Source organism: Cricetulus griseus, chromosome 5 (assembly GCF_003668045.3).
Source record: "Cricetulus griseus strain 17A/GY chromosome 5, alternate assembly CriGri-PICRH-1.0, whole genome shotgun sequence".
In the NCBI taxonomy this organism is placed as follows: domain Eukaryota; kingdom Metazoa; phylum Chordata; class Mammalia; order Rodentia; family Cricetidae; genus Cricetulus; species Cricetulus griseus.
This window is the reverse complement of record NC_048598.1, coordinates 131,425,492-131,450,015: the sequence shown is the minus strand read 5'-3', so window position 1 is coordinate 131,450,015 and position 24,524 is coordinate 131,425,492. Positions and strand designations below refer to the sequence as shown.

At 43.1% G+C, this 24,524-nt stretch overlaps 1 protein-coding gene across 2 annotated transcripts in view; it reads left to right on the top strand.

Annotated features, from left to right (window-relative positions):
• Daam1 (dishevelled associated activator of morphogenesis 1) overlaps window positions 1–20,723 on the top strand; it is a 168,409-nt gene extending 147,686 nt beyond the window's left edge. For both annotated transcript variants that reach the window (XM_027418217.2, XM_027418218.2), the window contains exons 18-25: window positions 2,950–3,056; window positions 4,555–4,643; window positions 5,454–5,622; window positions 8,878–8,985; window positions 10,742–10,802; window positions 13,936–14,067; window positions 17,209–17,379; window positions 18,011–20,723. In XM_027418217.2, coding sequence (XP_027274018.1) covers window positions 2,950–3,056; window positions 4,555–4,643; window positions 5,454–5,622; window positions 8,878–8,985; window positions 10,742–10,802; window positions 13,936–14,067; window positions 17,209–17,379; window positions 18,011–18,220 — 1,047 coding nt within the window. In that variant the 3' untranslated portion in view covers window positions 18,221–20,723. The remainder of the gene's footprint in view (window positions 1–2,949; window positions 3,057–4,554; window positions 4,644–5,453; window positions 5,623–8,877; window positions 8,986–10,741; window positions 10,803–13,935; window positions 14,068–17,208; window positions 17,380–18,010) is intronic.
• Window positions 20,724–24,524: the final 3,801 nt, after the last annotated feature.

Here is a 24,524-nt window from a genome sequence, read left to right as displayed (position 1 = left end):
TTACCTGTCTCTGTCCCCTGATCCCTTGTGACGTGAAGGTTTCTGAGCTTTGTGGTGATCAATAGCTGTAAGGATATTCTTCCTTTCTGTCTCTCATCCTTGGGATACAATTTGATTTTGAGTGATTAGGTCTAAGGTCTGTTTTTGTCAGAGCCAGGTCCACTGAAGGTCACTTGTAGTTACCAGCAACCATGAGTCCAGGTTGAACACAGCAACTGTGTGCATACTCAGCTCTGAAAGTATAGAAAGGAGCATCTTGTGTCCTGAGTGGCAAGGACACTTTTCATAGGTTGTCCCTCTCTGTGTGTGCTCATTTTGATGGCTCCCACTGAAATCCCGGAAGGCAACAGACTCAGGACAGCATAGAACTGCCCCTGGAGTTGTCCTGAGTGAGGCCCTCACACTTGGCATCAGAACAACTTATTAAGCTGCCATTTAAATTTTTTATTTAATTTTCAAGAAAGTTAATGACTCTTTCTTCATGTCTCCCTTGATTTTCTGTGATTGCACAGTTTCAACACACTCTACACACACACATTCAGGGGTGTTTCCAGATCCCTGCTCTCCCTTCTCTCACTATACAGCTGCTCCAGCTTCCAGGTGACCCCACCTTCTAGTCTCTACCAAGAGTGAAGAACTAAACTCTGTGCGAAGCTACTTTGGTCCTTCTGCCCTTAGCCTCCATTGACAAGACCATATGCTTAAAATTCTACAGGATCTGTTTACCCTGAAACTGCATCCAGCAAAATTCCTCCTTGAGGGAAAGGATTGCAAAGCCCTGCCAAAAGAGCTTGCAGTGCAAATAAGACATACTCCAAATAAACAAGGAAGACAATCTGTCCACTGATGCAGCATCTGGCCAAGGACATTTTTGACCTGGCCTCTCCTGATAATTCTGTGAGCTTCTTGCTCCTTACTCCTCTCCCACGCCCTTTCTTTCCCTCCTCGCTTAATGTCCTTCTGCCTGGTCTTCTTCCACATGCCTCTCTTCAAGACAGATGTCTGTCCCAGCATCTCCATACCTTTGCACGGGGCCTGCATGAAGCTACATGCATTCCATGCTGTGTGCCTCTGTTGGCTGCCGTGCTCAGACCAAGGCTAAGGTCTGTGAGCACTCGTCCTCAGAATGTATCTTTCCTGTTCCCAGGTGCTTTCCTAGCTCCATTTCCTGGAAAATGACCCACATACAGTGTCACCCCCTCTGCCTGGTGAGGGGCTGAGGCTTGCCACACACACCTTCCTGTGCTCTTGGAAGTCACAGAGGACACAGAGTGACGGTGCTTTCCTGATCACAGACCAGCTGGGAGCCTGGGAAATGGGAGAAGGGATGTCTTAGACTAGATGTGAGTTCCCTAGCTCAGAAGACAAAACTCCAAACCAAAGGGGCAAGGGGCACCCCTTCATCTTCTCCTTGCCTTACAACCTTCCCTATGCAGAGGAAGAACAAGCCAAGTCCCATTCAGTGTCACCATTTGAACCTGGGAACAGAAATGCCTAGAGACACCTGACATCTGCTTTGATTTATCTTCCCTTCTGTTCCTTTAGGCCAAGGGATCTGCCCCTCCTAATGCCCTGGCACATCCATCCCTTCTAGCCAGGAGCCCATCTGGATTGGCTGTCCCACCCCTCAGTCTCAACCTCACCCTCTCAGCTCTCAGCAGGCCATGTCTCCATCTTTAGTGATTGTACACACAGTGTTACTTACTGCCTCTCTCTTCCTGGCATAGTCATAAGTTCTTGAAAGCCAGTCCATACTCTCCTCCTGTTCACTCAGCCTACTGTCATCTGTCTTCTTCTCCTCCCTAAAACTGATTGCTGACGACATCACAGCTTCCCTGTCACCAAGCCAGAGGACACTTGGCAGCTCTTCTCTTTCTTGGTTTCTTGGTGATTTCTGACACGAATACCACTCACTCCATAGTGAAACACTGCCTTGGCCATGCAATGTTACATAACTTCTCCAGTTGAACTTCTGCTGCCTCCTTTACAGGCTCCTTTAGCTCTGTTCTCATCCCTTGAGTTGTCTCCAGCCCTAAACATACTCTTAACCAGGTACCCCTCCCAGCAATGCCTTCTCTGTAGTTCCAATTCTCCTTTTCTGCCAGCGGCTCCCAGACTAACTGCCTTTTATGAGTTCCAATTCACATCTGAGAACCTAGCAAATGAGTCACTCACATCATATCAAGTTATGGAGAGGGTCTTCATTTTGATTGGGGAGAAGCATTTGATCTAGAAAATAACATGCATACACAGCCACAAACAAACACAAACATTCAAATGTGTGTGCTGTGAGTGAAATGGCAGTCAGACACACCGGAAAGTAACTTTTTCAACTTTCCATATTGTTGCTATTTCTTCCATTTCTCATTCTCATCTTCCAAAATAAAATATGAAGTAAAAAATATGATATCCCCACTGTTTCCTCTCACTGAAACTCTACATGAAACAATAAAGGTGGGATTAGAAAAACAAAAACTAAGCAAGCTGAATGAAAATCACAAGTGTAATTATTCATTCCACACAAATGCACAGAACTCTGAGCATCAGAGACCTGGGTTCTGTTGTGACAATTATGTATACTTGCTCTGTAATGCAGGCTGAGGGATGCATCTCTCTGCATGGTCAGTTTTATGGCCTTCTAATGAGAGGATTGACTCTCTGGGGCCCTGCTAAACATCCAAGCAAAGTAGGTCCTGGTGGGAAATGTCAACAGATCTAATTTGAAAGGTACTAGAGAATAGAAAATGACTTTCAGGCCAATTTAAAGCTGCTCTCAAATCAACATGTAAATGGCATTCCTTATGCCTTGATTGCCAGTTAGCAGGGCTTGTAACCTAAGAAAGTATTAAAATTTCATCTTGTAGCAAATTAGCTGAAAGGTTAAAAACCTACTGCCAAGATTTTTTTTTTTTTTGTAACCTTTACTTTAATACCTGCATGCACTTTTAGCTTTTGAAGTTTGTTCCTGAGAAAAGTGACATTGACCTGCTAGAGGAACATAAACACGAGCTGGACCGGATGGCCAAGGCTGATCGCTTCCTGTTTGAGATGAGCAGGTAAGATGGAAGACACTGGAAATGAAAGATGCCCTTTGCCTTAGTAAGGAAGTTAAACTTTGGTTCAAGATAAATGGCTTGGGCCAGTCACCTATCTTGCAGCACTTTTTAGTTCTAAAATCTTTCCAAACTGGAGTTTATGGAATGTGTTCTTTGCCTGTGGGGGTGAGCCAGTGTCCAGGTATTTTCACAGTTGTCCTTGGGGGCCTCTTGGGCCCATGTGCTCTGACTTTATTGTGCTACAATGTTCCCCGGTCATTCTCATTAACACTTCGATGTCTTAGGATAATAGTTCAGCATCCTAATACCTTGACATCTCAAGTTTGTTGTAAAATTAGAGGGAGAGAGATGACCGGCTCTGGCAGTGCCAACCTTGAGCCCCCTCAGTGAATAAGACACAGGCAAGCATCACTAATCAATCACAGCACTCTTCCCATGGGGCCTCAGCAAGCTTTCTGAACCCTTTCCCAGAAAGCCCCGGGGGCAGTCACTGCTCTGTGATTGTGTTTGGGGTATGAGCAAATTCTCTTTGCCATTCCAGGTCTAGTGAACTGACTCCATTCTAGAGAAAGCTCAGGGCCTTGAAATCCAGTAGCCCTTGGAGCAGAGCCCTTTCTCTCTGTGCCAGCAGCCTGTCTCTCATTCTCCATTCCTGCTGTGGCCAGATTTACTTCTGTGTTATTCCCTCATAACTTGCCATTTTGGAGACTACTGTTGAACAAAGGATAACTTTGGTATTTTGAAGCTGCTCCCTGCAGCCTTCAATGTAGACAATCTAGTGACCAGCAGAAATAGCTTCTCAAACAAGCCCAAATCTTTACAAGTGTTTTCTCGTGTAACCTTCCTAGCAGTCCTGCCTGCAGAGGCTTCCACAGGGAAAAGAAGACTCAGATAGACCTTATTTAGAGTCAACTAATAAGAGACATATCTGGGGTGCAAACCTAGGTCTATTTGGGGATCTGTATCCCCAAATGGCTTTAGAGCAGAAGCTGATCTCTGGACTTGTACTGAAACTTCTATCATGAGCCAGTTAAAGATGTGTTTCAGAAGCTTCATGAGAAGTCACATTGTAACCCCCACTACCAGCAACAAGAATCTTGTAGCTTAGGTGCAGATAAGAGGCCAGTAGGTTCGCTGTTCCCTCTAGGTGCTATCTGGAAGGCTAAGTTTGCCCACCTTCAGGAGATGAGCTTAATTAGCTGATTTCAAGGCAAAAAGTTTTGGAAGTGGGTATGAGGCGTGTATGACAGACACAAGTCTTTGTAGCCTTGCCAAAGGCCACACTTCATGAAAGGTTAAGAGACTTGGGAGAAGTAGGGGAGAGTGAAGAGTCTACTTTTTTTTTTTCCTTTTCATCTCTTCTGTTTTCACAAGAGCTATGGGTACTGTGAACAAAGTTTGAAGTGACGGGCCCCAGGCAGTCGCCCAAATACCCATGCAGATTCCAGAGAAATGGGCTCTCATCTTGAGTGTTAATCAAGCCACCTTGCTCTTACAGGATTAATCATTACCAGCAAAGACTGCAGTCATTGTACTTCAAGAAGAAGTTTGCAGAGCGTGTGGCAGAAGTGAAGCCCAAAGTGGAAGGTAAAAGCAAGCCACACAGCAATAAATGTTTGTCTTAAGTGCACATGTACAACTTTGAGCCAAGTGCACAAAGTAAACAGAATTGCTTTGGTGATGTTTAGCTGGAAATCTTTTGAAATTCCAGTGGGTGGTCATATAAGGTCTACATCTTGCAAACTCTGGCCTGGCCTGGGCCCTGGAGCTGCTGCACACCCCCTGAGCTTCTCCAAGGGACTGGGTTTTTGACCGCATGAATGTGGCTAAGGGATAAATTTGCCACTCCCTAGTATTGAGCCTATAATTATCCTTCTCATAGCATTGCCTTACTAGGATTTTCTAAGGGTAGATTTTTAGGCTGTTGTGTTTACAGATGTTTGCGATGTGGATGGTATTAAAGAGCATAGTTACAGAATGTATATCAGAATCAGAGTCTGAACTCCCAGCCCTGATGTAATACCTGCAAACCATCCATGTAGCAGATGGCCAGTAGAATTGACTCACTCACTGATCTGACTCACGTGAGGCAAGGGAGTTTTGCAAAGGAATGCTGGAAATGGAAATGTATGTTGTGTATTCCATTCCTAAATGCTTAAGGTTAGTGAGTCAGTCCAGAGAAGGGCTGAGAAAGGAGAGGAATTCTGCCATTCTTTATGGAATCTCTTACATGATAGCTGTTAACTGTACTTCTAATTTGCATGTCTTGAAAGCTCTCAGTCACAGACCAGAGACACACTCTGACATTGTCCATGTCTGTTAGGGTATATGGATTCAGGACAGGCATAACTGAAAGCCTTGGCAGTAACTGTTGTGCTTGTGTGTTCTGCTCTGAAGCGATTCGTTCTGGCTCAGAGGAGGTGTTCAGAAGCAGCGCCCTCAAGCAGCTCCTAGAGGTTGTTTTGGCTTTTGGAAATTATATGAATAAAGGACAAAGAGGCAACGCGTATGGATTCAAAATCTCCAGCCTCAACAAGATCGCCGACACAAAATCCAGTATTGACAAGTAAGTGTGGGACCCTCCAGCACTTGGAGCATCTAGGTGTTTTATAGAACGTGACTTTCATAGCACCCCACTGAACACTGCAGCTCGGGGCTTTCAGGGTGCGCTTCTGCTCTTCGTTCCCCTCACAAACAGACGCAGCCGTCAAGTTCCTGGAGGCGCTTCATCCATTATCAGTGCATAGAAACACTATCTGTTCCAGTGCTTCTCAACCTTCCCAATGCTGCCACCCTTAAGTACAGTTCCTCATTGTGGTGACCCCAACCATCAAATTAGTTTTGTTGCTATTTCATAGCTATAATTTTGCTACTATTATGAATCACAGTGTAAATATCTGTGTTTTCCTCTAGTCTTAGGCGGCCCCTATGAAAGGGTCATTCAACACCTAAAAGGGGTTGCAACCCACAGGTTGAAAAACCATTGATCTACTCCAAAGCTTTCTATTGTTGGCTGCCTTTAAAATGAGTAATGAGTAAAGGGATAAATAAATAACTCATCGGGCTGGCATGATGCCTCAGTGGGTAAGGGTGCTTGCCCCAAGACTGAGGACCTGAGTTCAGTCCCTGAAACCCACATGATAGAAGGTCCTCTGACCCAACAAACATGCCATTTCATCTGTGGGCACACATGAGTGCACACACATACACACACACACACCGCAATACACATATGAATAAGTAAATAAATAAATTAAAAATTTTGAACTTTTAAGTATAGTGTCATATACTAAAAAGAAGTCTTGACGGACCTCTATACAGCCCAAACCAAGAATTAGCACTCCAGCTCTGGATGCCTCATGACATCTCTCGTCTCCAACCCTCCACAGAGAACTGTTTCAGAGAAAGGAGAAAACTGAGCTCACCCAGGAATATGCCTTTTAGTCTCAGGCTGGCGCTAACAGCCACATGAATGCATTTGCCTGCTAATCTTCAGCTGCACAGCCTAAAGCTCATTAAAATGTGTCCTAGGAAGTGCACAGCACTGCAGTTGAGGTGAACAGATTCTGGTCAGAGGCACTGAGATGCCAGCTCCTGTGTCCTTAGCAGGTAGGGTCATCACGCACATTAACTCGAATTTTCCCAAGAGCTTTGTTTCCCTGAGGTTCTCACTGGCTTCAAAGGAACTCTCACAGTCCTTCCCAAGGTAAGCTTCTTGGAGCCAAATCCTTTTAGCACGATGGACCGTTCTCCCTAATTACTCCTTGCTAATGAGACTTTTTACCCTATGTTTTCTATAGGGTTAGTGAAGCATGGTATATAGCAGCCCTCGGTCCTTGATAAAAGAAATAAGCCATGTGTTAAGCTGTTATTTTTGCATCATGGAGACAGAGTGACAAGTACTGTTGTGTTATATAAAACTCTGCCATCCTCATTTTAATGGGTGCCCCAGTCTTTTTCAGAGCACATTCACATTTGCCACAATACCTTGTCAGTACACAGGCCAACTTACTTACCACATGTTGTCAGATAAGACAACTGAGGCAATGTCAAGTGGCTTAATCCCCCCACTACCTCCTCATGCTGCCTGGGGAAGGATTTAACCCCCATCTGCAGGTCAACCCACAGTGCTGCTCTTTGCCCATAGGTGGGTCTTGTTTGTGGTTTGTAATAGGGACCTGCAGCCTCTTATTTGCATGTAAAGAACAACTGTCTTTGAAAGGACCATATCTTCAACTGCTTGCTTGCATGCACACACACAAACACATACAAAATCCAACATCCACCATCCCCACACCTTCCGATGGCTTGGTACTCATGTGGCCATCTGCTGATTAAAATGACTATAGAATTTACATGTACAGACTCTTTCAAAAGAATAAATAAAAATTTCTTTCCTCTTCTGTCTGCTTCTGAAGGAGGTCCCCAAATGTAGCACCAGGATATATAATGCCACAGTTGCCTGGTGGAGTGGTTGACCAGTGAGTAGCTGATCATTCACTCGAATCAGTGTATTCAGTTGAATCAGTCAAAGTGTTCAAGTGATGGTGCAGTCAGCACCAAAGGGCTGATTCAATAGCCACCAGGACTAGTCTCAGGTGTAGTGGTTCAGTTGTTCATTCTTCAAGAAGTTGTTTTGGGTAAATGAGTATTACATGTGTAACAAAAAGATGTGGCAGCCTAGCCTGGGATTAATTCTTGAAAACACATACAGTCCAGTTAAACTAATGGGACTTTCTCTAGTTAAAGAAAGGCATTTCTCTAAAATAATGAAGAAAATAGCATTCTTGTGATAGTTGCTGGCATTTTGTTCCCACCCACGTCCCTTGGGAGAGAAGTCCAGGGTAAACAGGTAGGTTCTAGGAATGGCAATCCTTGACTAATAAGATGTAGCAAGCTCACAGAAGCTTGAGGCGTCAGAATAATGGCCACTATTTGCATTGGTGGAAATTTTTTCCTAATTCCTGATAGGACCAAAACTAAAGAAAAGAACCTGTTGGAACCCTTGACTTGGGAATAGGATTGTACTGCCTGGGTAAAGCCACAGGATACTGGAAATACTTTACATTATGCAACTCTAATTCAATTTGATCTAGGTGGGATGGGGGATTGTGGCTTAGCCTTGTGAATTAGCAAACTGCCTAGTTATGGAAATATTACTAAAATGGTATTTGTATACTCCTAACTCTAACAACTTCAGTAGATCAGTAGTTCTTCATCTGAGTTGGACTAACCTGGGAAAATTAATAAATATCCACACCTGGCCCTCTGGTGTTGGCCCGGGCATCTGGAGTCCAGGTGACTATAATGTGCAGTAGGACTGGTGACAGCAGGACCAGACTGACACAGCTTTGTGCGATAGCATTATCAGACATCCCCCTTCCCAACCCAGGTCAGTCAAGGTTCAACCCTGTCATCACCAGACAGGGAAATGGCACCAACAGCTGTTATAACTACTAAGGGTCATGCAATTAAGAACTGAAGAACTGCTAAAATTAGAATTGATTTCACAGCTGCAAGGACATTATATGTGTAATGGCACAGTTACAGTAAGCTTCCAGCAGCAGCTCTGAAATAGGGACTTTCTGTCCAACCACTCTTCGGATGAAACCTTAAGAGAACATCACCAGTGACTACAACAGTGAGCTCTTCTCAACTTGCAAAGTAGTTTTAGGCTTCCAAACAACTGCCCTCCATAATGGGTTAAACAACTGTTCTTGGGCCACTCTACCAATTCTTAATGTATTTTGGTTCCTGCCCCTTGAGTATATAAATCATGCAGATTAATCATGTTGAATGTTCTCCTTTTCTTTAATTTTAGGAACATTACCCTTTTGCACTATCTAATAACTATTGTGGAGAATAAGTACCCCAAAGTCCTCAATTTACATGAAGAATTGCGGGATATTCCTCAAGCAGCCAAAGTCAAGTGAGTATGCTGACAGCTTTCCTTTTACCAGCTTGACTGTGCAGCATGGGACGCTTAGCTGGCACTGCACCAAAGTGCAAATGGGTGAAGAGGTCCCTCTCTTTCCTTCCCTCTGAACACTGTATGAAAGAAAGCTTGAATCACACCCAAACCATTCAAATGTGTTAAAGGATATATATTTGTTCTAGGTCCTTTGGAATACTCACCGCCCCGTCGTATAAAACCTGGTTTTCTTGGTAGCCAGAGCATAAGCAGCCAGGCCTGCTGGCACAGGCCCGTAATCCCAGCATCTCTGGCCCAGAAAACAGAGACAGGAGGGTTGCAAACTCAGTGCCTGCCTGGGCTACAAAGTGAGGTCAAGACTGGCCTGAACAACTGAGGGGAAACTGGCTCAACACAAATAAATGAAGGCTGACGATGTTGCCAAGTGGCAGGACACTTGCCTAACATGTAAGGCCAAAGGTTCAGTCTCACCAAGGCTTTTAACAGCTCTATTAAACACAGGTAACCCTGAGGTAAAGGAGGGCACATGGTGAAGCAAATAGAAGCTTCCATGTGAGGGAGACGCCAGTCATTTTCACAGATACACACACTCCTTGGAACCAAGCAACCCTTTAATGGGAAGCAGTCTTTATGCAAATGGAGAAACTAAAAATAAAATGGAAAGTCGCCAGACTTTCCCCACAAATCTTGTGCTATGTTTCAGAGATGGAAACAGGCAGCTTTCCTTGCTGTTCCTGCTCCCCTTGATAGACATATATCTAAGCTGTGCCTTTTGCAGTGAATTTACAACCTTGAATGACTAGGCTAATTATCTCCCTCTGTAGAACTTGGTAGGAAATACAATAGGTAACACAAGAAACCAATCTATTAGAGTAAATCAAGTATTGGCAAGTGCCTTGGTGTGGTAAGAATTCTCTGTGAGAATTGAGTTTTAATCTTTAATGCTTAAAAGCTGTGAAATAGAAAGTCTTTCTCCACTGAAAAACAAAGAAGGCAATGACAATGAAAAGTGACCAGGACAACTCTCAGAAAAAGGCCTGCTGCTTGAGGCTAAGTGCTGTCTGCAGTACTGCCGCGTGGTGAGCAGCAGCAGCCGCGCCCGGAAGGTGTGGGGTTCCAGGGAGCCACTGTCTTAAAGAGCCAAGTGTGGCAGGTGCTCATTCCTCCATACAGCAATGTGCTGAAGCAGAGGTCCTGTGACTCAAACATCTAATATTTTTGTGAACATGGGAAACATTTTTCTTATATTTTTAACCTGTAAGATATACCTGTTGACTGAAGAAAACAAAACCAAAAATAATATACAGAAAAATTCTAAATATAAGTTCCATATACTTTTTAAATGCTGTAGCTTCTGTGACATCTGAGAGTAAAAAGGAAGAACTTATTTTCATTTTATCAGTGTGTGTGTGTGTGTGTGTGTGTGTGTGTGTGTGTGTATACATGCATGTGCCATGACAAGTCTTTGTAAGTCATGACAACTGTGGAGTGTGTTCTCTCCTTCCACCATGTGGGTCCTGAGGAGTAAACTGAGGTTGTCAAGCTTGGCAGCAAGCACCTTTACCCACTGAGCCATCTCACTGGCCCTGGATTTTTAAGCATTTAAACGAACATACACACACACACACACACACACACACACACACACACACACACACACACACACACACTCCGAGCATCAGCTGTCTCAAGCCCTGGTGTCTTACTCCTGTAATCTTCGTGCTGACTGCTAAGATGTCGCTCTCTCCGACAGCATGACTGAGCTGGACAAAGAGATAAGCACCTTGAGAGGCGGCCTGAAAGCAGTGGAGATGGTGAGTACCGGCTTCCCCTGCAACCGCCAGTCTCTCCACCAGTGTGTTGGTGTGCTGACCTTGAGCAAGCACCCTGGGCATGTGCTCTGCCCAGGGTAAACATGATTCCATAAGACAGAATGACCACCAAGAAGCAGACACATGTCATGCCCAGTGTGGCAACTTCGTTCAATGCAGCCAAATGTCCTGAGTGGCTCACTGCAGTGGGAGCTGGAAGTGGGCCTGGGGGGCCACCAATTTACCTGGGAAGTCAGCCTCCCTAGAATGAGAGGCCCAGGTGAGGCAATCGTCAAGGACCCTCTGGATTTACACGTTCTATTACTGTTAGATGTTGACTTTCCAAAGACTGATGCAACTTCTTTTGAGCAGGCCCTTTGGGGAGTCTTTACCAAACACACACTTGGGCATACTGTGTCCAAGGCACAAGGCCATGGTGACCCAGAGTCCCTGCCTTCCAATGCTGCAATGCTGAGAGCACCATTTCCCTCAGCAGGACCCTGTCTAGATAAGCATAGTGATCAAAGAGGAGCAAGGTGAACGGGTTGGATGGAGTCTGGCCTGGAGGCTCGTGATTGACTAACATGTTCTGGAGGAAGTGCTCCTGCTGGAGGAGATGAACTCCAGTTACAGCTTAGAAGCAGGATGGTGTAAAAGGGTACACAGGAGGGCGGCTGCCCAGATAGGAAAGATGAAAAGGAACCACAGGAATGTGTCAGAAGACCGAGAGGAGTTGGAAGAATGTGGCACAGCTGTGCTAGGACAGCACCATGGGGGTGCTACGTGAATGCAGCTGCCAGGGAGCAAGTCCAGGGATGAGAGCCACCTCTCACAGCCCCGCCTGGTTGGCTGTGTCTGTACTGGGTGAGGTTACTGATTCAGAAGCAGTCTGAAATTTGCCCCTCTCTTAAATACCCTTGCAGGTCATTTATCACTAAACTGTTTCTCTTGTTTTAATCACAAACCTATACCCTAGACCGTATTGAATTCACGAAGACAGTATTAATAAAAACTTAATTTTTTCCCCACTAAGATTTGGGAGCATGGTTTTGAGGGCTAGGGACTAAAGGGAGATAAAAGAAGTATGCTATGACTACCTGGACATCCCTCCACAGATCTCAGAAGGCCCAGCCTTCCCAGGGCATTTTTGGCCAGTAATGCTTGAGAAACTTCAGTGGTTCCTATTTCCTTTTCATATAGGCTTTCTTGAGACACGGGTGGCAGTTGTGCCATCCCTAAGACAGGTTATGGATACTCCTGAGCCCTGTGTCTGAGTTAGCACAGACCAAGGCTAGGTCAGTGTGGTGTTCCAGGGATGTGCTGTGGCTTTGCTTGCTAAATTAGCTACTGTGCTGCATCTCCCAGGTGGCACATGCTACATCATCTCCTGGGTGGCAGGCACATGCTGCACCATGCTCTTCATAGGAAAGGGACTGCAGAAGCTGTCTTTGGGTTTCTTTCTACTGTGGCTAACACCATGACCAAAAGCTACTTAGGGAGGAGGAAAGAGTTATTTCACTTACACTTCCATATTACAACTTCAACAAGAGTCAGGGCAAGATCTCAAGGCAGGAACTGAAGCAAAGGCCATGGGGAAATAATGCTTGCTGACTTTCCACTTATGGCTTGATCAGCCTGCTTTCTTACACCACCCAGGATCACCTGCCCACGGGTTGCACAGGCCACAAAGAGCTGGGCTCTCTCATTTTAATCATTAGTCAAGAAAATACCCTAAAAATAATCTCTACAGGCCAATCTAGTTGGGACATTTTCTCAATTATGATTCCCTTTTCCCAAATGACCCTACCTTGGATCAAGTTAACAAAAACACCAACTAGGGCAGAAGCCTTTCTCTGCCCCTGGCAGCTGAAATAACTAGCTATAATTGGACATATTTGGAGGCAACAGAGCTAAACTCACCAAATATCCGTGTGTTCTAATTTCGCTTTGTCCAAGTCAGTGATGCTGTGTGAAGTATCAGAGATAAATCTGGATATAGTGATTGGATAATTACACCCTTTAAGATTGCTCACCATCCCTGCACCAGTACAAACACACATGCGTGTATGCACACACTTCTAGACCAAGGTACTAAAACTGTGGTGATATCTTCCTGTCAGAGCTGGCTCCATAATTTATGAGTTTTTTTTTTCTTGTCATTTCATTTGATTTTCACTGTCATATGGATATTGTCCTCTCAGAATGGAAGGTACTGAGGTCCAGAGCAGTCTACCACTAAGAACATGTCAGCAGTAGTCTGAATCAGAACCCTTAGCCCTTGAGCACTACCCTCCTGCTGAGCAGTGTTAGCCAAAGAGGGGACAGGAAAGACTTGTGATTGTCAGTCAGTCAGGTGCACTTACCAAAGTAATTGCCAAGACTGGAGCAGGTAGACTGAGCTCAAATTCTGCCTTTGCCATTGATCAGCTCCTTGACTTTGAGCAGAGAATTAAATTCCTCTAAGCTCCATGAGTCTGTGCAATGGGGATAATAATGTTGGGGTACTGGAACTGTTAAGAATGTGTGTTTCAAAATAGCTGGACTTCATTACTGAAATTTGACTTCAGTCATCTATGTGGTAGTGGAGAAAATGGAAACTTAACAAAAGATTCATTTTCCTACCTACCTATTCACCAAAACCTATTGGTGTGGGCAAGAAGGGAGGGATGATTATGTTGCCACATGCGTCAGCCGCAGTTCTGCTGACCTAGATACCATGGTTTAGGAAGTAAATAGAAGTAGTAGAAGAAGGGAGAGGGAGAAAAATGAAGACACCATAATTCTGCACCAGAACATCAACCAACAGGTTCAGCCTTTTCCCCCTCATACATACTTTGAATCAATGTGCTCCTGCTATTTGTTTGGGTTCTGTTGATTTGAACTAAATGTTAACTTGCTTCTAAAGCCAGAGTGAGAAATCACCCTGGTAAAATACTCAGAAAATTAAGTGGCTGTTTTCAGATATGTCTGTGCACACAGGCATGGCCTTGGTGTGGAAAGGAAAGGTGGGGAAATGGAGTAACATGAGATCGTTCAGAGGCGTTTGCTATCTGAGTTGTTCATCTTGAGTCCTGTAGAATAAGAGGCAAGGTGTAAGTGCATATGCAACCATCAGCATCTGCTTCCTATGTTCCAGGAGCTGGAGTACCAGAAGTCTCAGCCCCCCCAGCCTGGAGACAAGTTCGTGTCCGTTGTCAGCCAGTTCATCACTGTGGCTAGCTTCAGCTTCTCAGATGTTGAAGATCTTCTGGCGGAAGCTAAGGAGCTGGTAAATTTCCCTGTGTACTTACTCATGTGGTCCTTCAGGCCTGAGCTTCCGTGTGCCTGTTTGGGAAGGAGCAAGAGTAGTGTTCGAACATCACAGCCAGGAAATGCAGCAGCCGAGAATTGTTGTCCAGATTCCGTTGTTCCATGGAACAGCTGTATTTTTGTCTCCAGGGTAGCCCTTCGTGTCTAACTGTCCTCTGTTGCCTTTTGCCTGTGCAAGGCTTTGAATGTTTGGGATGGTGGCACCTTTCCCTTGGTTTACATTAGATTGATATGCTCATCTTTGAAAGCAAAGTGATGAGATCAAGGAGCACGTATAAGGTCACATATCTCTGTGTAGGAAGCTCATCTGAGACAGAGCCTCCAGTGGACAGGATACTGTCCCTGAAAATATGAGGGGCATGTTAACAGATGCATTTCACATCACAGTCTCATTACAAAGGAACCTTATTTTAGTAAGATGTTTCTGTTTTGTGGTTCTTTCTATTTAAACTCTTCTTGTGCAGAAAGGCTGATGACCTTTTGTTATGTAATAATTAAGACTTCTAATCGTGCTCCCTTGGTATATCTTCCCTCAAGTACCCTCTTACTATTCATGAGTGATATTAGGCCCATTCTTCACCAGAGTTCTACACTGCCCATCTCCGAGTTTGCTTTTTGGTGCTATGCTAAAATGACCAAGAACAACTTGGAGAGGAAAGGGTTTCTTTGGCTTATGTACACCAATCACTGTCTACATGAAGGGAAGTCAGGGCAGGAACTCAAGGCAAAAACTGAAGCAGAAGCCATGGAGGAATGCTGCTTACTGGCTTGCTCCCCACAGCTTGCTCAGCTTGCTTCCTCATTCAACCCAGGACCATCTGCCCAAGGATAGCACTGCCCACAGTGGGCTCAGCCTTCCAACATCAATCCTTAATCAAGAAAATGCTCCCCACAGATTTGCCCATAGGCCAGACTGTTGTAGCCAATTCCTCATTTGAAGTGCCGCTCATCCCAGATATGTCTAGTTGACAAAAACTAACCTGCACAATCTTTCAGCTGCCACCATACTCCTTTTACTTCATTCTCTCCTTCAAACTTGAGTAGTAGGCATTATTTCCCAGTGATCAGATTGAGTTATTTGGTGTGGTTTATTGATCTCAAGTTCAGAGGCTGTGTTCACAAACATCAGCTAATCTCAGTACTACCTTCCAGGCATACCAAATAAATAAGGAGGCAGTATGTGCCACATGGCCACCATTAGAGATCCACCTCTGATACACCACAGCAGAAACAAGACAAACAGTATCCATGGGTGTGGTCCAAACTGCCATCATGAGAATCCTATTCTTTCTTGTGTTTGTAAAAGAAGGGGTCCCCTATCCTGGAGTCCTGACCTATGACCTACCTCATCAAGGAGCCAAAATACAGAACCAACTGGGCTATTTATTTATTTATTTAAGCGCACATGCAGAGAACCCCGTGTTTTTGTATGTGGGAACATTAATCTAGCCTGAGGTTCTTTTGGATTTCTAAGACTAAAATATACATGACTTCATCATCACTAGAATTCCTAGATAAAAAGATCATCCATGATGGCTTAAAGTGCATGAACTTGAATATTTTAGGAGCTCAGCTGTAGACCGTTTATTGCTGTTTTGTTCATTCCAGAACTTTTAGAAATAAGCTTATAAAACCATGAATCAAGCTAGACTACTCTAATGTGGTGCATGAAGAATGTTATGTTTTTCTCTAAAGAGTTCTGTTTTGTAATAGAATATTTCCAAATAAGTAAAACATTGAGAACAGCTCCACATTAAGAGAAATGGAAGAAAATATATTTTAAAATAGGAGGGCCAGTGAGATGCTTTAGTGAGTGAAACCACTTTGCATGCAATCCTGATGGCCTGATGACCTCCCACCAGGAGAAGAGAAGTGACTCTAAAAGTTGCCCTCTGACCTCCACATGGCACGCATGCACCTGCACACTTACACATATATACACATGATAACTAAATTTAAAATAATAAAATTATTATGAAATATGTACAAATATGCATATCAGTCAAAATTGTTATCTATAAGAACATTGAAAACATGCATAATATTACTAAAATATCAGAAGCTTTAACAATAATGCAAGAAAAATCAAGCCAATTAGAAACCATGGAATTGCTGTGATCTGAATAAGGTCTGATCAGAATGTAGTTGAGTAGCACAGGAAAGAGAATTCAGTTGAGTACGAAGCCTGGTCTCTAAGCTGGGCTGCACAGGGCCAGCAGCCCTGGGCCCTTCCCACCACAGGAGCTCAGTGCTGACAGTAATGGCACTGTCCTGGGGTAGTCCAGGTGATGCTGAGACTTGGGATAGCAAACTCTCCAAGTTACTAAGGAAAGCCCTCTGAGAACAAAAGACAGAAACAGTTAAGAGGTTTGAAAAGAAACTGCACATACTGTTTTGTTACTTTACATTTTGTTTAAATTTTTTAAATTATCCCTAACTTTGTATTTGTCAGCTTTAGAAAGAGACATTAAACGAATTTCTGAGAACATTGTAGGATTGGCCTAAAGTAATCTCAATCAGAAACTTTGGATGCCATTAATGACTCCACAGTCAGTTATTCTTTCCTAATTAGAGCTGGGGCAGCCTAAAGACAACATTAGCATTATTTATGGATAGGAAAAAGCAGCTGGGAAGTCCTGGGTCCCATTTGTTTTTCATATTCACCATATGGCCCCAATAAATGGTATTAAACTACTTCAAAGGAAAGCTTAAAGTACAAGGTTTCCGACCCCTGCTGTGCTTGCTTTTAGTCTCTGGGTCTCCGGTGTCCTGTCCTGCAGTATTTTGCCTTCTTGTGTTTACTGTTGTTTAGTTAAGACAGTGTTGTATGTGGAAACCATAGATGTTACGCTGAAATGAAATGGACAGGATACAATGGCTTCAGAAGTTGGGGAGTATTCAGTTTCCAGCTTTGCAAATGATGAGTAGGTGTGTTCAGTGGCTGAAGAGAAACAATGGGCTGCTAAAATCCTTCAGTTATATTTGAGCTTTCAGCCTTCTAGGGAGAATTCATTTTGACTGTGGAGTCAGTTCTTTTGAAACACTGAGGTCTTCTTCTTCTTCTTCTTCTTTTTTTTTTTTTTTAAATTTTTTTCTCCAGTTCACTAAAGCAGTGAAGCACTTTGGGGAAGAGGCTGGCAAAATACAGCCAGATGAGTTCTTTGGGATATTTGACCAGTTTCTTCAAGCTGTGGCAGAAGCGAAACAGGAGAATGAGAACATGAGGAAAAGGAAAGAGGAGGAAGAGAGGCGGGCTCGCATGGAAGCTCAGGTAAGAGGAGACTCACCCAGCAGGTCCTCCTGGACCCCTCGCTGCAGCCCTCCAGTTTCTGTGATTCAGTCTTTCCCTTCTGTGGTACTGGGGACCAAACCAGGGCCACATGATAGACAGGTACTCCAGCACCCAGGTATGTATGGCCCAGAGCCAGGCCCTTTATTTCCAGAGCACTGTGCTGCACTGTCAAGGAGGGGAGAACCATGCATTCTAGAGTGACTCAGATAGCTTAGATCCATACCACGTTTCTCTTGAGCGATTTGGGAGTTTCTCTCCAAAGACTGAAAAATCCTGTCCACATCCCACGAGTGGAGCTCCTTAGAAATTACCTTCAAGAAACAATTATAAGTTTCCAAAAGGACATTAGCATTCTTTGTAAGAGCCCTAAATTACCTGTGTTAACTCCCTCAAATGCAGAAAGAGAGAGAGAGAATGTAATGAAACTTACCTTCACTGTCCATTGATTTTTCAGTTAGCCTTTACATTACCCACACAGGTTAGCAGCCACAGCTGATAGATACATGGCTGCATGTAAGAAAGAGATTCACTCCCTACCGCAGGGCACAGAATTCTTCTGTGCTGAAAACAAAATACACCTTAATCCTAAAAGGATTCTCTCTATGTGCAGCTCAAAGAACAACGGGAAAGGGAGCGCAAGATGAGGAAGGCCAAGGAGAACAGTGAAGAAAGCGGAGAGTTTGACGATCTGGTCTCAGCTTTACGCTCAGGAGAAGTGTTTGACAAAGACCTTTCCAAACTCAAACGGAACCGCAAACGCATTTCCAACCAGGTGACGGATGGTAGCCGGGAGCGACCAATCACAAAACTGAATTTTTAATTTTCTTGCATCCTTTTCTAGAAAGCGCAGTAGCAGCCCTTTGGCCTGACTAGAACTTTTCATTACACTGCCTTGCAATCAAAACAGTGGCAATTTCTTCTCTCACCTGTGAGTGAAGGTGTGAATGTGTGTGTGTAAATGTATGTGTATATATGTGAAAATGTATATAGACGTCTGAGTGTTGTCCAGGGACCTATGTGTATGCTTCAAAAGTTTATGTTAATGTGTGTGCTCAGAAACTCTCTGTGTATGCATTCATGTCGAGTGGGGCTCATTTTCTTTCCCTGAACACCATGAATGTTCAGAAGCACAATTCTCCCTCCCGAAACAGGTAACAGACATTCCTTAACATTAAAAACAAAACAAAACAAAAAAAAAAAAAAAGAGAAGGAAGAAAAGAAGAAAACAGGATGTTTTTTAAAAAAGGTGTGTCTTGTGGAGTATTTTATGGTTCCCAGAGTTAGTGTAGTGAGACAGTTTTTACTGGTAGAATTGGAGTTGGAAAATACAGATCTGGATGAGTTTGGTGGTTCCAGTCGGGCACTGCTGCCTGCATCACTGACTAACTTGGAAGAACAGCTTCAAGTTCCCGATGCTGCTGTTGGGTTTCAGTCTACAGATGTCTGTTGAGAGCATCTTGCACACATTCATACCATGTAGAACATCAGTCACAATTCTTTTGTATATTTGAAACTTGAACACCAGGTTTTCTCCCCTAATTTCATCTCTTGGTGATTTATTTTCTTTTTCTTTCTTTTCTTTTTTTTTTTTTTTTTGAAAACATGGTTTCTAAATAATGTCACCTACATCCTGGTTAAAGGCCAGGATTTCCAGAACCTTGTTGTTGACCTAACAATACAGATTTGTAAACCTGGACAATGAAATTTCCCACCGAAGACTCAGTGGAAGAAAGAACTCCCTGAAGATTCTTTTTAAAGGCATATGGGGTGCTTTTGGGGTGTCTTCTGTTTCCTGTGTAGGCCATGCTGCATATCTTGGGATAAAGGACACTCACAGTGACACAAAATGTCAACAGTATCTACAGGGATGCTCAGATCTATTTATCTCAAAGGATATTTGAAGCGATTGCTGTTAAGTGTTGTCATTTTAAATTGTGTGTCAGTGAAGCTACCTGTACATCTTCAGTCCAAAAAAAAAACAAAAAACAAAAAACAAAAAAAAAAAAAACAAAACAAAGCTCTCAGGGAGAAATGATGAAACAATGAACATTAGAAAATAAAATATAGATGCTTACCACTGACCTGCCAACTCTTAGTATCCTTAAATTATATGGTATGTAAAAAGGACTGTTACTATTTTTTTTCCTTTTGCTTTATTTATTTGTACTTGGGTGTGGGGAGGGACTAGTGTTTTCTGTTTTCCATCTATCCTTTTGTGGTTGGGTTTCCTGTGGAAAGAGTAGTTTTTCCTATTGCACTAGAATATTATTTACTCACTAAATTGAGTTTTTCAGTCAAGTATCAAATATTTATTAAGCACTTACTATGTACCAGGCATAGTAGAGCTATAGTGGTAAGCAAGACAGAGTCCCTGCCCGCCAAGGAGTTCACACTTTAATAGGGTTTTCAGGGACAATAGAATGCCAGTGTGCATAGTATACAAGGAATCATAGCTATTTAAAAATAATCTGTATGAACTATAATGCTTAGTGCAGATGGCAAGGGATCTGTGCTGTGTAAAAACTGTGAAACAGTGCTCTAAGAATTGTCGAGAGCTGTGGTTTTTTACCCTTTGTTTTTCTTCATTGAAAACATAGCGACTTTCTACCCATTATATGGAAGTAAATGGCTCTCCAATAAAGCAGCCACAGGTACAAAGCAGAGCTGACTCCTGGCCCCAAGCTACAGTGTCTGCAAGCACACCATGGCCGCGGTGCTGCTTATGGAGACATAGCTCAGCGAGCTTGGAGGGAGGAGGATGGGATGGAATGATGGCTTCCTCTGTCCCTGACTAAGTGCCTCTGTGTATATTCTTTTCTATTTATAGCAGGAAAAGTTTGGTCGAGCTCAGTTTTGGAACTGTGGAAAGACACTCACACCAGAGAGCAAGTGTGTGTAGCATGTCCCCTTGCCCTTTTAAAACCATCCTCACCTTGATGTAGCCATCCTGGTAGGCCTCCTTTGCCATTCCCAATATTCGTTTATTTTCCAAAAAACTGTGTGCAGGTAATTCCATGTGCCATTGTTACAAACAAACAAATGAAAAATCTACTTTTTAGACTGGTGCTGGTGTAAGTAGCCACTCTTATCTCTTGAGTATGTATTTTAAAGATTTTTTTAATAATGCGAAAAAGAAAAAGCATTATAATTTTTAAACTTAATTAAATGTCTCGTATCTTATTAGCTTGGTAGTTGGAACCACTTAGTCTTTAGGTGCAAGACTGTTGTTACAGAACCAAGAAAAAAAGATGTTGTATGTGTGTTATGAGACTGTACATTTTTTTAAATAGCAATATGCAATAAAGATGACTTCATTGGGTGTACATATGTGTTTTCTATGAATTATTAAAATAGCATCATTATACTACTTAGTGCATTCCACCATTGAATTTAAATGTTGCAAATCAGTAGGTCAGAACTATGTATGTATTTTTTTAATGTGTTTGTGCTGGAGCCAAAGGAGTATAGTTTCCTATTGTGTGCTTGGTCTATGGGGCACATCTGAGTGAGGTATGCTGGAGCATCAGTCTCCAGAACCCACACCTTCCCGTTGTGGAGCATTCTGATGTGTATCAGTATGAGAAAACGCCACCAGTATAGAGAAAGGGGGGTTTATTAGCACCCTGGAACACAGAGGCTTTCCGCTGGTCTCCCTTCAGCTCAGTCCAGTTTGAAGGCAAGCAACTGTCAAGCTCTCCGAACCCTGACCTTTCTGATCTTTGGATGGACTCAGTGTTCTGATAACTGCCGCCAGTTTTGTTTGCCATTAAGTTACCCGATAACTGCATTTTAACCTAACCTGTTCTCTGCAGCTGTTGTTCAGACAGGAGAGACATCTGCATGTCAGACAACCTATCCTACAAAGTCTCCAGTCTCTCTGTGAGTGTAGAGCTACATACAAAACCATGTAGAACCTTGCTTGATACATGGATAGAAACATGGTAAGATGTGAAGACCTTAGATCATGATAGTCCATTTAGTCTTCACTTACCCAACTGTGACAGTAGCTGGGTAAATGCTCACTTCTAGCAGTGCCGTCCTATGCTCCATCTAGAATTTTGCCCCTTTTCTGCAGCCTGATGTGGGTGTATATGCAGTAAATTGGGTAGTGTGTTCACATGTTATGTGAACAAGCTTGTTTGCACATATATGTGCATGCATATGGAGTCCTGAAGTTGACATGGGTGTATTAATCAGTCCCCACCTTACTGAGGCCATTCAGCCTCTCACTGAACCCAGAGTATGCCAATTCCGGCTCCTGATTCTGGCTAGCCTAACTTGCTGGTTTGTTCTGGGGATCCCTTATCCTGCCTCCTGAGTGCTGGGATTGTAGGCCATCACAACCCCTGCATCGGAGGATCTTAACTCTATCTAGTCCCTGTATTTTCCAGGCAGAGCCATCTTCCCAGGCCAGATTGAACATACTGATTTGTTCATAATCATTCCAAATGACAGATTCTGGGAGGGAAAACTTGCAGGTGTTTCCATTGGGGGGTGAACACAGGAAACTTAAGGCCAGGCAGCTCCTGGACAGGTAGTTGAGTAAACACCAGCTTTGGAGTATCTGGGGTAAGGGAGCCAGGACTTCCTGCCTTCAGGTTACTTATAGGCTCTAACACTGAGTTCTGCTTATTAACTCTGGTGTTTACATTGTGTTACATTTCTGTATGCTCTCTCCCAACAATATGAATTTCACTCAAGTTTAAAATTTTGTTGAGGGGGCAAGATAAAATGGCTCAGTGGTTACTGGTACTTAGTGCAGAGGAACCAATAATTCTATATCTGGGTGTCTAATCTAGAAAAAAAAAACATTCACAAAAAGAAATACTAATGCTATACATATTGGGTGGGGCTTGAGAGATTGCTCAGTGGTTGTGAGAACACTTTGCTCTTGCAGAAGATCTGGGTTCAATTCCCAGCACCCACACAGTGGCTCACAGCCATCTTTAACACCAGTTCCACAGGATCCAACACCCACTTCTGGCCTCTTCGGGCACTATGCACACATGTGGTATGCAGCCAGAGACTTGCCGGCAAAATACCCATACACATGAAACGTTTTGAAATAATCTGGACAGTGAAGAAAATGCCTGGTCTGTCCTTTGATCTCTTCCCTGGCACGGTCTTACCACTGTGTTTTTATCAACCGTGTTTCCATGGTATCAAATAACACATGTGCACAGGATTGGCAGCCAAAGGCTGCTTATTTTGTTGTTTTGGTTTTGCCACGAGAAGAAGGTCACCCATGGTGTCACCCACTATTACATAGAGCTTTCTTTGAAGTCCAGGCTGACCTCAGATTCCGTTGTCCTAATCGTCCTGCCCCAATCTCAACTCCTGACAGGGAGCATTTATATTAATGTCCTCACCCCTGCCTCCAAGGTGAGAGACTTTCCCAAGTCTGATGAGCTTGGGCTAGTCTGACCCTTCCAGGATCAGAGGAGGTGCCCAGAGAAGAAGCTGGACAAAGTTTCCAAAAAAATACATGTAAAGGAAAGGACGTATTTTTTAAAGGGGATCCATACTGCAGGACGCCAGGTTAATTATACACAAAAGCCAGTCATCTCCCTATGTACCAGTTTGAAATTCAAAATATAACCCCATTCATATGAGCACCTCTAAAAATGAAAAGCAGTCTATAGGCACAGATCTAACAAAATGAGATCTAGAGGAGAGAAATGAAACCAGTGAAAGAAACAAAAAAAAAAAATAAGATATTTCATGTTTGTAGATAAGAAAACTCAGGATATCAGTGCTTCCTAGCCTCATGGATAGATATGATGATAATCTCTCATCGAAATCCAATAATTTACTCTGTGCTCATTGGCAAATTGTATCTAAAATCTATTGAGCATTCCAATATTTTGACATTTTTCTATAGCATCACTTAAAAACTTTATGCTCAGAAACTGTGCAATCATGTTAGAAGAAAAAAATTGATGTTCTAAGTGATCTTGTGATTTTCGTGTTGGACCACAGTCATAACCCTCATGTGCCAAATGTGTCACAGCAGGATAGGACACACCTAGAAGGGACCAGAGACCCCCTAATGCCCAACATAGTATTAAAGGAGAGGAAAAGTAGAACCTTGAAGAGGTCTGTGAGATGGAAGCCCAGATGTAGAGCCACTTAAATATAGTCAGCGGATCTTTGGATAAAGGGAGCAGAGGTCACACAATGCAGCAAATATCTGTGTGCAAAATGTAAGAAGCCGAGGAACAGACCGTGCTGCAGCCTTAAAAACAAAATGAAAAAAAAAAAAAAAAAAAAAAAAAAAAAAAAAAAAAAAAGGTCAAATGACTCAAATGTAAAACAGAATTAAGAATAGAAGAAACCCTGGCTTTTTTTTTTTCATTCAATCAATGAGAGAAGCAATAATCCAAACTTTGAAGACTCAGTTGACTCAGTTTCTGGACTGAATATTTAGCCAGCTCACTGGGAGAGATCTCACTTAGCATACAGCAGACCATGAGTCTGAGGCCCTAGCATCTCAAAAAGACGGGGCCAGAAGGAAAAGGGAAGTGAGGAAGAAAGAATAAAATCCTATCCTGTGAAAAACAAGGGAATGAAAATACAAGCCATAGACTAGTAGGAAGTCTTATCGACTGACACCAGATTAAGGAATGTTGCCCAAGATGTGCAAAGAATTAAAACTCAACAACCACAAATGACCCAATTTTTAAAAGTGAACCAAAGACCCAAACACCTGATAAAAGATAAGGAGATGAGAAGATGCTGCACAGTAGTGTCAAGAGGGAAATGAAAACAAATTATACCACTTACCAGAGTGGCTAAAATCCAGAAGAGACAACACCAAATCCTGGCTAGGATGCACAGCAACCCGAGCTCTCATTTGCTGATGAAGAAATGCTAGATCCATTGGCGAGCAGATGGAAGTTTCTTACAAGGCTGAGGTTATTTGTACTGTAAAACCTAAATGGGCTGAGAATGTAAACCTGTGCCAGAACTTACATGTAGATCCTTGGAACAGCTGTATTAGTGACTCCGGAAACTCAGAAGTCACTAACATGTCTTTCAGTAAATAAGTGAATGAATATAGGAGCAGATGAAGAGAGATTGTCTGGTGTCAAAAAAAAAAAAAAATGAATCAAGCTGTGAAAAGA